The 12,957-nt window shown below is 36.9% G+C and overlaps 1 protein-coding gene across 1 annotated transcript in view; it reads right to left on the bottom strand.

Moving 5' to 3' along the window:
- ARFGEF3 (ARFGEF family member 3) overlaps nucleotides 1-12,957 on the bottom strand; it is a 2,280,599-nt gene that overhangs the window by 514,281 nt on the left and 1,753,361 nt on the right. Inside the window, exon 26 of the mRNA XM_044087095.1 lies at nucleotides 7,532-7,676. Coding sequence (XP_043943030.1) covers nucleotides 7,532-7,676 — 145 coding nt within the window. The remainder of the gene's footprint in view (nucleotides 1-7,531; nucleotides 7,677-12,957) is intronic.

The following is a 12,957-nucleotide window of genomic DNA, read 5'->3' as shown; positions in this document are numbered from 1 at the left end:
TATAACCCTTAGCTATTCTCTACTAAAATGCCTCACCATATAGATTGCTCACAGAACTCTGGGACAAAATTGGGTTGGGTTGCATGACTACACCTGTAAAGACCCTGGTGGTCGTTAGCCTAGTATCAGCCTATGAACCTAAGAAAACTTTCACCATCACAGCCAAAGGTTTGGAAAACAAAGGAAAAGCCAAAGGGCAGGATTTTGACAAACCAGAAAAAGTGCAGAATCTTCTGTGTGGTCCTGATGCACCGGACATACTTGTCAAAGCAGTTGACAGCCAGGAAAGGCTGAAACTCTACAAATTTTCTATGAACCATGGAACAGGTTACAACAGAAGTAGTTTTCTCTTTCCAGAACTGGAACAAGCTCTGGTGTGTGAACGAAAAGCAGCGATGCACAATCTTCTGCAGAAGTTATACAAACTATAAGAACTTAACATGTCTATAAATCTGTCAGAAAGAAGAAAGTGAGAGGGGAAACATGGCAAACTTAGTATTTCAAGACTATTAGACTCCAAGTCACCACAGCCATTCAAAAAGAAAAACACAAAAATGAAAGGACACAATCTGAAAACATAATGTGGAGAGCTGAAGAGAAGCACAAGGAAAAATGACTTCACACAAACAGCGGATAACTAGGGCCAATGCTGGAAAGCTTCTGAGCTCCTTTACTAAGGTGAGAGTGGTTTTAATACCAAAGGGAAGTATGGATACATACGATCTTTGGGATTTTAGAATCATTTCTTTCATAAACATTGATGCATCATTTTTGTAATGATTTCAGCCAAATGTTTGGAGAAAGGGACAAGGGGTTTTGTTCAGGGAAGGATAGCAGATAAGAGCCAGTGGCAGTTAAGAGAGTTTACTAGGCAACTAACGGAAGAGAGTTAGGAGAATGCAGGCGTTATTGTTTTTGACTAAGAAATCATTTGGCACTGTGGAATAAACTTTCGTATTTAGATTACTTTTTTTAATTATCATTTGAGACATAGACGCATTTACATTCATATAAAAGTAATCAAACTATATTAACATAAAACATTATACTTCACATATATTGCTATATATCATATAACTTAAGCAATATTACATAAATTATTCAATTCCTGCCTTTTTTTTTTAAGCAAGACACATCTTTATCAAACCATCACTTACTACATATGCAAACATACATTTGTATAAATGAAAACAAACCAAACCAACACAATATTAGTTGCAAACATTTTACATCACAAACCATAGCGACACACTCCCGGTTATAAACATTATATGTCACTTACAATCTACCCAAATCTTTCTGACTCAAACATTGCATAGCTCATTTAAGTCCTGCCATCTTATAAACCTCATTCCTCTCTTGTATGTATTGTTCTCAATTCCCATTTCTTCTTACATAGTTTGTTCCTATCCTTTTCTAAAGATCTCAATTCCAGTTCTTTTATCTTTGTTACTATATTCGCTACTCCCAGTACAGTTGGTTTAGATTTTGAATTCCATTTTCTAGTAATTGTTTTTTTGACAGCCACCATTATTAGACACAGCAAGACCTTACCATATCTAGGGAATTCCCACTCTGTATCATAGCTCAGAAAAATCACCTCCCTTGTCACACCAATCTGCCCACTCAGCATCTCTGACAGTGCATCCTGCAGGGAATCTCTAAAGTCCGCCAACCCACTACACTCCCAGAAAATATGTTCCCAGCTACCTCTTTCTTCCCAGTAACACCTGCAGCATTTGCTGTCTACCTGAGGAAAACTTCTCTGGAGTCTACTTGGGGTATAAAAATATCTATGTAAACATTTCCAGGCAAAAATCCTAAATCTTCTAGATTTTGCTGCATATTTAGGTGACAAACATATATCCCCCAATTGTTTGGTTGTGAATTACTTGTCCAGTCTCTCTTCCTAATATTTTCTAATCTCCTTTGATTAATTCTGAGTTACCATACAATATTTTATATGTTCTACTAAGTATTCATTTTTTAATGGCAGCTTCTGTTCCAGATTCTATTAAAAACTCTACCAGTGCTGATCTTTCGTTTGGACCCCCCCCCCCCCATTTCTTTCTCTTTGCCTATACTCTGATAGCAAAACCAGATAGGGAAGGCAATCTCTAACCTGCAGTCCAAATAAAATTTTGGCTTCTTCCCACTCTATTCTTTTCCTCTCTAATTATTTGCTCCCAGTACCTTGGTTCCTTGCCATTTTTTCCAATAAATTCCAGCCCCCTCTTGCCTATTGTCTGTATCCCTAATTGCAGTCATCCCTATTGGCAGAATCTCCTTTCTCCATTTCTGTATTGGTTTAGTTCTTAGAATACTTACTGCTAATTTATGGATCTAATGTTCTGTATGATTATTTTCCTTAAAGGTCTGCATTCAAAATCCCAGTCTCTCCTTGTTTCTTCAGCTTCCCTGCTGTTTCATCATCATCCATTTCTACTTTGAATTATAGTTTTGTGTGTGCGCTATGTATATGAGTCTTAACTGTGTAGCTCTGAAATACCCCTTCAAACTGGGTAATCCCAATCTGCCTTGTTTTACTGGAAGAATGATCTTATCCCACTTGACTCTTGCCATCTTCCCCTACCACATAAAGTCTTTCAACTCTATTAATTGCTACCCAAAACCTCTCTGGTTGATAAAAATATGCCTGACCTGTGTATAAGACTAAAAGGATTAAAACATTTTAACTGCTTGTATCTTACTATCCATATCCGTGTAACAAAGCTTCCATTTTCTCAGTTTTTGTGTTATCATTTTAGTCTCTTCACACATATCCTTAGCTGCCATACTAGAATCATTTTTTTAATTCATACTCCTAAATACTTCATTGTATCATGCCTCCATAAATATGGGCATTCAGGAACCAATTCATGTGTGGGTACATAATTTACTGCTATTGCCTTTGTTTTAGTTTCATTACTTTTTCATCCCAAAAAGACCTGAAACTGTTTCAAAATGTTCCCCAACACTGTAAAGTCTTTTTCTGATAATATCTGCAAATAAAGCCAGCTTTTCTTGACTACCATACCAATTATATCCTTGAATTTCTGAGTCCCTTATTTTCTTTGCCAATGGTTCTAAATATAATGCAAACAATAAAGGGGAAAGAACCATGCCTGGTTCCTCTGCTCAAGCAGAAATTTTCAGAGAGGACCCAACCCACTTTAATTTTCACCTCCAGTCCCTCATATATTCTCCTAATCAACCTTATAATTTTTTCAGGAAATGCAAATGCTTCCACAGCTTACTCTGTCAAATGCTTTCTCTGCATCAAGACCCACCAGCAACAATGGTATTTTCTTACATTCTGCTTCCCTCTGGATCATCAGTGTTCTGTTAATGTTGTCAAATGCTTGCCTCTCCTCCACAAAACCACACTGATCCATATCTATCAGTTTTGGCATTACTTTTCCCATTCTTTTAGCCATTATAGACATGAAGACTTTATAATCATGGTTTAGTGTTGACATGGGCCTGAATGAAGATGGATCTTTCTTATTTAGATTACTAGCTGAAACTGGCTTTGGTCCTAAATTTTGTAGAGGTATTCGGGCTTTGTATAGTTCTCGCACTATATGTATGCTTGTCAATGCTGTGCTTTCAGTAAAGTTAGGTTAGAGAAGGGCACCAAGAAAGGATGCACTCTTTTGCTTTGTTTGTTTGTTTTTATTAGCTATTGAGGTTTTCGTGCTGTCAGATCTTGTCTCAAACTCTCTCTTGTCATTGGAAATCATTTGGGATGCTTGCAGATCACTGTAAGCTAGCTACTGATACAGTACATTCAGTACTTACTGGAATTTGGCAAACATCTGATTGTTTTAAAGAAGAATGAGGCTTACAATGCAATTGTGAGTAAGACATTTCAACTAAGAGTTGGACAGCTACTAGGTTGCATCAGAGAAGATTTGACAGGTAGCAGGGAAAAGGTTCTGGCAGTTAGATTAGATGACTAAAGCTCTGATTTACCCAAGAGCGGCTTCCTGTTCCAGGGGGTACAGGGACTAAAGCTCTCCACCTTAATTTGCATAGTGTGTAACAGTCAGCAAGTCATTTTAGAGAGACAGTGCTTTGGGAATTTGGGACAGGCTCCTTAATGGTTTCCTGGACCGCATGTCCAGTAACTACCTATAAAAGCCTATGAAAACACTTAGGGAGTGTAGCTTGGAACTCCACAGAACAGCTTGCTTAAGCTACGTATGAAATTCTTTTGATTCAAACTGCTGGATTACTTTTTAAATGTTTTTTCCCCAAAGTAAGTGCTTTGATAGGTAGAATAAACATGATCCAAATGATGATACTGCCCAAAATGTTTTAGTATTTCTGTCATTTGCCAGTGGATGACGGTAATAGATGGGTTTCTAAACTGAAATTGTGTTGCAATAAGTATGCCTGGAATAATAAAGGAAATGGGATTTATAAAGAGAAAATGTGTTGATTGAGGAAGATAGGAGGTAGGGGATGCCTGATTTTAGGATGTTTACTGGCAGTGAAGGCATACTTTCTACTTTAGGGTAATGAAAGTGCAGGGAGTCGGGGAAAGTAAGAAAACATTGTGTGAAGACAAATGGGTGGTTTTAGCTAAACCTGAGAGCATGTAAAATCTTGAAGGGTACTGTAATAAGGGAGTTGCTTACGCAGACTTACTTGTTATAATTCTAATGTAGAGTTCAGGGAGAAATGAATGATTGATTGGAAGGTCTGGAATATTAGAAGAATTTTAATGAAAAAGGATTTTCTGTGTTTGAGACATGATCTGGAAGGAAGTACAGAATTTGTAACACAGGAACTTTGTAATCAGGATTATTGGATACATGCGGGAGAATGGTTTCATTTTCAACAGCTGCAAAGGGCAGTTAGGTGCTGTTTATTCACTATGGGGGGGGGGGGGTGACATCTCCATACATTTTGGGACCATGTAAATATGACACTATGGAAAATTCATTATAATGCAGTGATTTGAAGAATACAGGTTAAATGAAATAAGGAGAAATATGCAGCATTCATGAAAAGAGTTAAAGTCAAAAATTGGGTATAATGGAAAGGGTGTATTTTTCCAAAATAGAATGTACTAAGGTGTTGAGGTGGTTTCTCTGGCCTTAAGGTTCTACCTGCCATTTGGGATCATTACATGCATTGATTGCAGGGGTGGTACAGAGCTCCTTTACAAATCAAGTTAGAGTGGCAGAAGGGAGATTTAAACTGTTGGGGAAGTTGGGATTGTGCAGCAAGAAATATACACGTTATGGGAATGTCAAAAGGTGAAAGACTTGTGGTGTATGGTTATAAACATTTCAGAGACTATCCATGCGATAAAGGTGCTGACATCCTCATTGCTCCACTTTGGGAGAGGAATGGAAACTGAAGACTGAAAATATGAGAAAACATTCATTCTATTGATGGGGGGCTGGGTTAGAAGTGTGACATCTACAGGTTAAAAGGGAAACTTTGAAAGAAGGGAGAATATGGTAGCAGTAAATATCCTCCAAACATACACAGAAGTAATGGCCTAGGCAGGCAGAGAGGCCAAACTCATAATTAGGAAAATGTGGAAATTATATGGGAGAAGAAATGAAAGGACTCATGTTTTAGGCTTAATATTCATAAACAGGAATGAAATTGTGTGTTTTATTTCTCATTATGTCATAATGAAGTAGTCATAGTATATTCTACTTTATCTGGTTTATATTTCTTATACATTATTTCCACATTTTTCAAAAAGTATTTTTCTTTCTCTTGCTGTTTTTATTTTATGTACTTTGTGATTATCAGTATAGAAAAAGAGTAGATAACTGCAGAAGCCCATCTGATATAGACATAGTACAGTCAAAACCAGTAATAAAATTGAAAAATGCATGCAACAATCCTAAGGCAGTTCATACAAGGCTGTGACAAAATGTTGTGGCTAAAAAAAAAAAAAAAAACACAGATATCAACCTTGTGCAGTTGGTAGGGGGAAAAGTAGACTATGTCATTAAAATGTGGTTTACATGCAATGTAAAGAGCATTAGACTGCAGGGAGCTGAGGAACTGCAGAAATTGATTTGACACTTAACATTTGCCACATGCATACTGTCTGGCTCTCAGCAAGTTCACTTGAGTTTCCAGCTGGACTTACCTTGTTAAAAGAATTCTGAAAACCAATGAATGCTGTATTTTTCAAATGTGACTACAAATGACTCACAGTTTATTGGTTACAAGGCAACACAAGAAGATAAAAACTGAGAAAGAAGGGAAAAAGAGTGGAACAGGCTAACAGCTTCAGGTATTTGGAAAGGGTGGTTACAGAAAAGAGAAGTCTGAATAAGGACATCAAAACTAGAAAAAGAAGGGCAGGGGAGGTATGTGACTGAAGAAAGCCCAAGAAGTTGAAAAGTAAAGTGTACAAAACAGTAGTGAAACCAGTAAATCTGTAAGGCATATGCACCAGGGCAGTAAAGGTGGAGCAGGTCAGGAAACTAGAGGTGATGGAGATGAAGTGTCTGAGATGGATGGTAGGATGCAAATTGTGGGACAAAGACAAAGAAATGACACAGAGGAAGTCAAAGTCGCTCCAACTGCAGAGAAGGTCAAAAAGAACTGATTATAGTAGTTTGGGCATGTGTGCAAGAAAGCAGAAGACAATGAGGTGAAGCAGATGTGGGACAGACAGAAAGAAGGCAAGAGTAAACAAAGGCATTTAGACACGAGTTGGATGGATTGTGTGAGAGAAGACTTACATCAGACAGGAATAATGTGACACACTAATCCCATGTTAAAAAAAAAAAAAAAAAAAAGGTTGAAAAAGGAGGTTGATGATGGGGACGACACAAGCACGATTATCCAAAAAGTGAACATTTGACTCTTTCAGACATGATTAGAGCTAGCTTATGTTGTGACCTGAGGCTATGAGTAACGAGTAACTCTGTGCCATTAGTAACTTGAAATCAGGAAGTGTCATGCTAAATGTAGAATACAGCTTGCTGGCTAACTGCAGAGGTTGAGATACCAAAAAAACTGGGAACAAAACATTACTCAGAAGCATACTTTCCAACATCAGACAAGGAGCAGCCAGCTAAAATTCTACACATAAACTAGCATAAAATATGAATACCAAACAGCATGCAACTCTTCTGGCTTGCAGCAGAAATATGGGATACTATTCACAAAAAATAGAGTGACAAAAATGATGGAAAAATATATGGACATTATCAAAGAAACAGTGTAAAATCTGCAGACTTTAATGAAATACAGCACAAAATTCTACCATACAAGGTCATTTATTTTGCTTCAGAAAAAAGGAGATATAATGTGTGTCCTTCTTTCTTTAAATTGTTGCTACTACTATGTAGTGTAGTTTTCTGTGTACTACACAGCTTAAAAATCACATGTGACAATGGGAGGATTCAGAAAATTGTGTGAAAGGGTAAAGCAAACCTGAAAATAGAGATATATATCAAAACATTGGGGCATCCTAAATCAGCCCTGAAATTAGGAATGTTCCTTCAAAATGAGGAGAGTTGAGAGGTCTGCTCAGAAGACTTACCTGTATCATCATCAAACTCTGCTAACACAGATTCCACACCTTCCTCGCTGCTCGAAGATCTCTCTTGGCTTCTCAATGGCAGACTAGCAAGTCGTGCTCCAAGAAAAATCGGCTTGCAAGGCATTTTATAGATTTTTGCCAACAGCTGGAAATGAATGATTTCATAATTTTAAGATAATATGAAGAAAGGTATAGATAAAAAAAATACAATGAATGCAGTTAACTTTACAGCTTACAATTGTCTAAAATTTTGTGTTAACAATCATACTATATTCTCATCCTTGAACTGCATCTTGCTTTTGTTCAACACACAAATGTTTGTTTTACCAAACAATTATTCGTACATATTTTCAAAGTTTCCAGCCATGACTAATTCTGATGTCTTCCAAGGTGAGACAATGAAACTGACCCTTTAATATAATACTAGTATTATTTAATTGCATTTACATTTTGTTAGATCTCAAGTCACACAGAACTCAGTTAACAGGAAATATCTTGTCACTCACAAAGCACATCAGCAAATTCTCCTACTTGCATTTGAAAACACAATCTGTTTACACAGAATTTTATTTTGCGCTGCATTTTAGATGACAATACAAATACCTGTATTCAGTCATGGGTGTTACTAGAAGAGTTGCATTTTGTTTGAATGTAAACAATACCCAGTGCAGTTTTCAAATTACTCACACATCCTGCATATATAGGGCTTTTTGTTATCTGTATATCTTCCAACATGGATGAGGAAGATGAGTTTTCCAGAAGTACTATTAGAGAAGGCTGGGGACTCATTTGAGAATGGACAATCTATATCTTTTCACATAGGTAGATCACAGTTCCATCACATACACCGTGATCAACAATAAAACAAATGTAGCACAACACTCGGCAGGAAAAGAATAAAGTTGTGCAGAGTCCCAAATATGGGGCTGAAAACTTCATCTTAAAGTAACGGGTGGCAGGACTCTTTCTTTAACTGGGTAAGACCACTACACTCAAGTGTCCCTTTTCTGGGATGACTTGTGAGCACTGTATGGTTAACTGACCAATTTATTTATTTGTTTCAGTTTTAAAAATAGGAAAGTGAACTGCTTGACAGACCCTCTTCAGCCACAACCTGGGCACCATGGCACAAGACACACACAAAAAAATTATACACATAACATAAGAATACAGAGTTGTACATTGTACAGTAACAAAATAGAGATGATCCATCTGTATATTATTTACAATTAAAAATGCAAGTAATATTAACACTTGCAGCATGTACAGTTTAAGCAGGCATTCAACCAGTGATCATTTCTTAAAAGCACGTCTTTACAAGAACATCAGGTAGCCAACTTAGGTACCAAGAAACAGCTGATATTCTGGAAGTTAATACCAGCAACTTGCAGATACTGCTGTCTTGTATTAGTTGCTTACACAGTAAGCGTATCCTGAGCAACTACCAGAAAAATGGCAGATGCTGCTTATAACACAGCAGTATCACCATGAGACATGCTCAGAGTAGTTTGCATGTGAGAAGCGAGCCCAGGATTATAGCATGAAACTTGTTAACAATGCATAGTCTTTTAGCTGCCAGGATTAACTAAAAGATGTTCTAATGGTTCAAAAATAACATTTTCATATCAATTATACCTGTCTCCAGTGATTAATTTACTGAGTCAGCTGCCAGAAATAGCCAACTGCACATTTTACTAGCTGCCAGTATTAATAAATGATCTGTCAATGATACAATCTTAGGACATACTATTGTCGGGTATGGATGTTACAGTTGCAGAATACGCTACCAGAAATTTAGGAAAATGATTGACAGTTGTTGTTTTGGTCAAAATACACATTCTAAGCAATAAAGGATAATACTGCCATTTCAATTTTTAGGTGTTCATGTATATGCCTACAGTATTTATATTGTCAACATTTAGACACAACTAAATTCCTCCCTGTTGGTCCTATTAGTCAGATGATCCTTCACAAATGCATGCTTAATATCATTAGCATTCTTAAACAAATGTTGGTTTATTTCCTATTTTTATTTCTTAAAATCAGAGTAGAGAGTAAAACATGAAGAGTTCTTAGTAATGATATTTTTGATAAACCCATCTTATTATGAATATGTAAGAACTATAAAATGAGTTTAATGTTTGCCAGCACCAGTGTTCAGATATTTTTTTCATCAAAGGTTTGGACAAAATAGGAGAAACATCCGTTCTTTCAGGAACACAAGTGTCAAACTATCCAAATAAACCTGGTGGGATAGCTCCTAACTAAAAACATATTCTTAAATATCCAACACCCTGTAAAACTATTCAGCAGATTACACTAATCCTGGCAATCATACCATTTGTTCTTTAACAATATTTCTTTTCACCCAGATAGGGTGAAAACTATCACAACAAAGCAAGGAGTTAGAAAAAAATGTTTCCTGAAAATATTGGATACAAAACATTGTTTCACTTTGTCTTCTGAAATACTAGCATGCAAACAATAAACTGAAACACTACATCACCCACTGACAAAACATAAAACTTCAGCACAGGTATTAATTTAATCCAAACTTTTCTAAAGTCCAACATTAGATACAGTCCAAGAAATAAATATATAATCTAAAAGAGCAAGTATGTAGTGGTCATACATCACTGAAGGCTACTTTTATAAAAGCATTCCCACCAGCATTACTAGTTACCTCACAATGGTGCTACGATGACCCCATTACCTATACTCCTAGTCAAAGGTATCCTGGATAAAAGATGCTGAGGGTTTAGCAACCAGAGGCATTCTTTGTGTACTGCAATGGAGATAAGAACTGATATCTTATTTCCAGGGTAAAATAAACACCAATTCCATAAAAGTAGAACATAACTCAACTTCACCAACATCAACAGTTTTAGAAAACAAAAATGTCTCTAAAGCATTCAGTATCTATTTCATGAGGTATGATCTTTCACATTGACAGCCACAAAAATTAAATAATCTGAATATATGTGACCTGGAGGTTATCTAAAAATAATGTAACACCTCTGGAAAATCCTCAGTCACATTTTAACGTACTATCAATATGCCAACGGCTCTTCTTTTCCACTTATTAAAGCCACTACAATGGATCTGTTTGGAGGATTATTAATGTTCTTATGAATTTGGGAATGCTAACAATAGCTGGAATATAGGTTTCTTACCTTTTAAAAATTGTCTTAACTGATCAGTTAAAAATGCATCAACTGCTAAATCAAACAATACAGAATCAATTCTGTGACTCGGGAATCACCTCATTTCTAGAAACAGCAGTGTAAAAATCTGCATCATGCAAAATATTTTGCATCTTATTCACATAGCCAGACGTTTAAGTAATCACTACCCTAGCCCACCCACATCAAGTTTCATAATCTTGATATTCTTTGTCCATACTTAGTGATCATAATAAAAATCTCTCCAGTCTGAATGGAGAGATAAGTCAGCAAGTAAAGGAGTAGTATTGTTGAAATTAAATTCATCCTCAAGTCTTGGGTACCTTAACGAGGTGGACCTTGTTTACCACAAAATCTCACCAAGACAACACTGATATATTAACTGTATTTATACAGCGCATATCATGGACAGAAGTAAGTCAAAAATTAAAAAAGATAGTTGGGTGCAAAACACCCAGGATAAAAAAAGTGCCCAATCCTGGTAGTCACACTGGTGCCAGAAATGGAAAAAATGACAGTGTAGAATCCTCAAAATATGGAAACATTCCTACAATAGGGCTAGGCCAGGCCCAGGGGGAGGACGGCCCCTATCTTGTAGAAGCAAGTAGCAGTCCACAAAAATCACAAAAATTGATAGACCAAAGAAGAGCAATAAAGATAATAGAGTGGACTATTAAGGATAAGAAAGAAATGATGCACTGTTACTAGTATGCAAAAAGCCCAGAAATTCCAAACATAAGATATACAAAACAATCAAGAGAGAAATTAGAGGAAAGAAAAACACTTCCACAAGAAAAACTGTCAGAAGTTTCAAACAAAAATTTGTGTTCATCAATACAACAGATCTGTGAAAAACAATATACAGACCAAGAAACTTCAATTTGTTTGAAAAAAGAAGCATCTGAGGAAGTGCGAAAATATAAAAAACAAGACCAGGAGATTTTTGAAACATATAAAAAAAGAAATATGGACATGGGAAAGAAAGAGATTTGATATGGTGCATTACTTATGCAAAGGTGAAAGCCAAAATAATTAATGAATTAATTAGTGCAAAGAAGGCAGCAACAAAGACATTCAAAGAGAGACACAGGCATAGGCATCCAGATATGAAAAATTCCACAATGAAAAAAAAATATCACAAGGAGGGAAAGTAGAAAAGAAGATTAGTACAGTAGAAGTTAAAAAATAGAAGTTGAAGTTATGGAGTGCCTGCAAAGTGAAGGATTTGGTGAAGAAGGTCTAAAAAGAAGTTATATCCTTACCATAACGTTCCATGTGGAGTGTTCATCTCGCCTTTGTTCTTACACATGGGTGTCAGAGCCGATTCTCGGCTCCGAGTCGGCCGCTTAGCAAAACTTTGCATCTAGGAGAAGCTCGAGACCAACCTACCTCCCACAATTCCCTCTGCCTCTACTTCAGATCTAGTTTGCAAACAATACCAGATCCAACAATAACAAGGTAATCAACCATAAAGGAATACATAAGTATACATAAGGAGCGTAAACCAGCTCAAGCCAGTAGAAACAACAGAGAGACTACTAGTGGGAGACAAACAGACCAGACTTCTAAATCCATACGTTCTTCCAGACCTGAGGGTGGGAGGGTGGGGATGTAAGAACAAAGGCGAGATGAACACTCCACATGGAACGTTATGGTAAGGACATAACTTCTTTATGTGAGAGTGTTCAATCTCGCCGTTTGTTCTTACACATGGGTAGCGTCCCTAGCTCCGTTACCCTGAGTGACTCACGGAAGAACGTTCCTGAGCACAGTGGAACCAAAAGATGCTCTATCCCTGGAAGTCTTATCAACTTTATAATGAGTGATGAATGTATGCGGTTTAGACCAAGTGGCGGCTGCACAAATAGTGTCCAACAGCAGACGAGCCGCATGAGCCAGAGATGTGGAAACTGACCTAGTAGAATGTCCCTTTGGTTTGGTGGGCAAAATTTGATTTGAAGCAGAATACACGAAGGTTATACAATCAGTTAGCCATATGGAAAGTGTGCGCTTCGTCACTGCCATGCCCTTTTTGTTGTCCGCAAAGGCTATAAAGAGTTGGTCCATTTTTCTATGGTCCTTAGTTCTATCCAGGTAGAATCTGAGTTGTCTATGAACATCCAATTGGTGTAACATATATTCCAGCTTGTTGGAGTGGTTCTTGAAAAATGTAGGAAGCTCAATGGATTGATTAATGTTGTTAACCGAACAAACCTTAGGGAGAAAGGAAGGGTTGGTGTGTAA

This window comes from Protopterus annectens, chromosome 1.part1 (genome assembly GCF_019279795.1).
Source record: "Protopterus annectens isolate FY-2018-M chromosome 1.part1, PAN1.0, whole genome shotgun sequence".
Lineage (NCBI taxonomy): Eukaryota > Metazoa > Chordata > Ceratodontiformes > Protopteridae > Protopterus > Protopterus annectens.
This window is presented reverse-complemented; position numbering and strand designations above follow the sequence as displayed.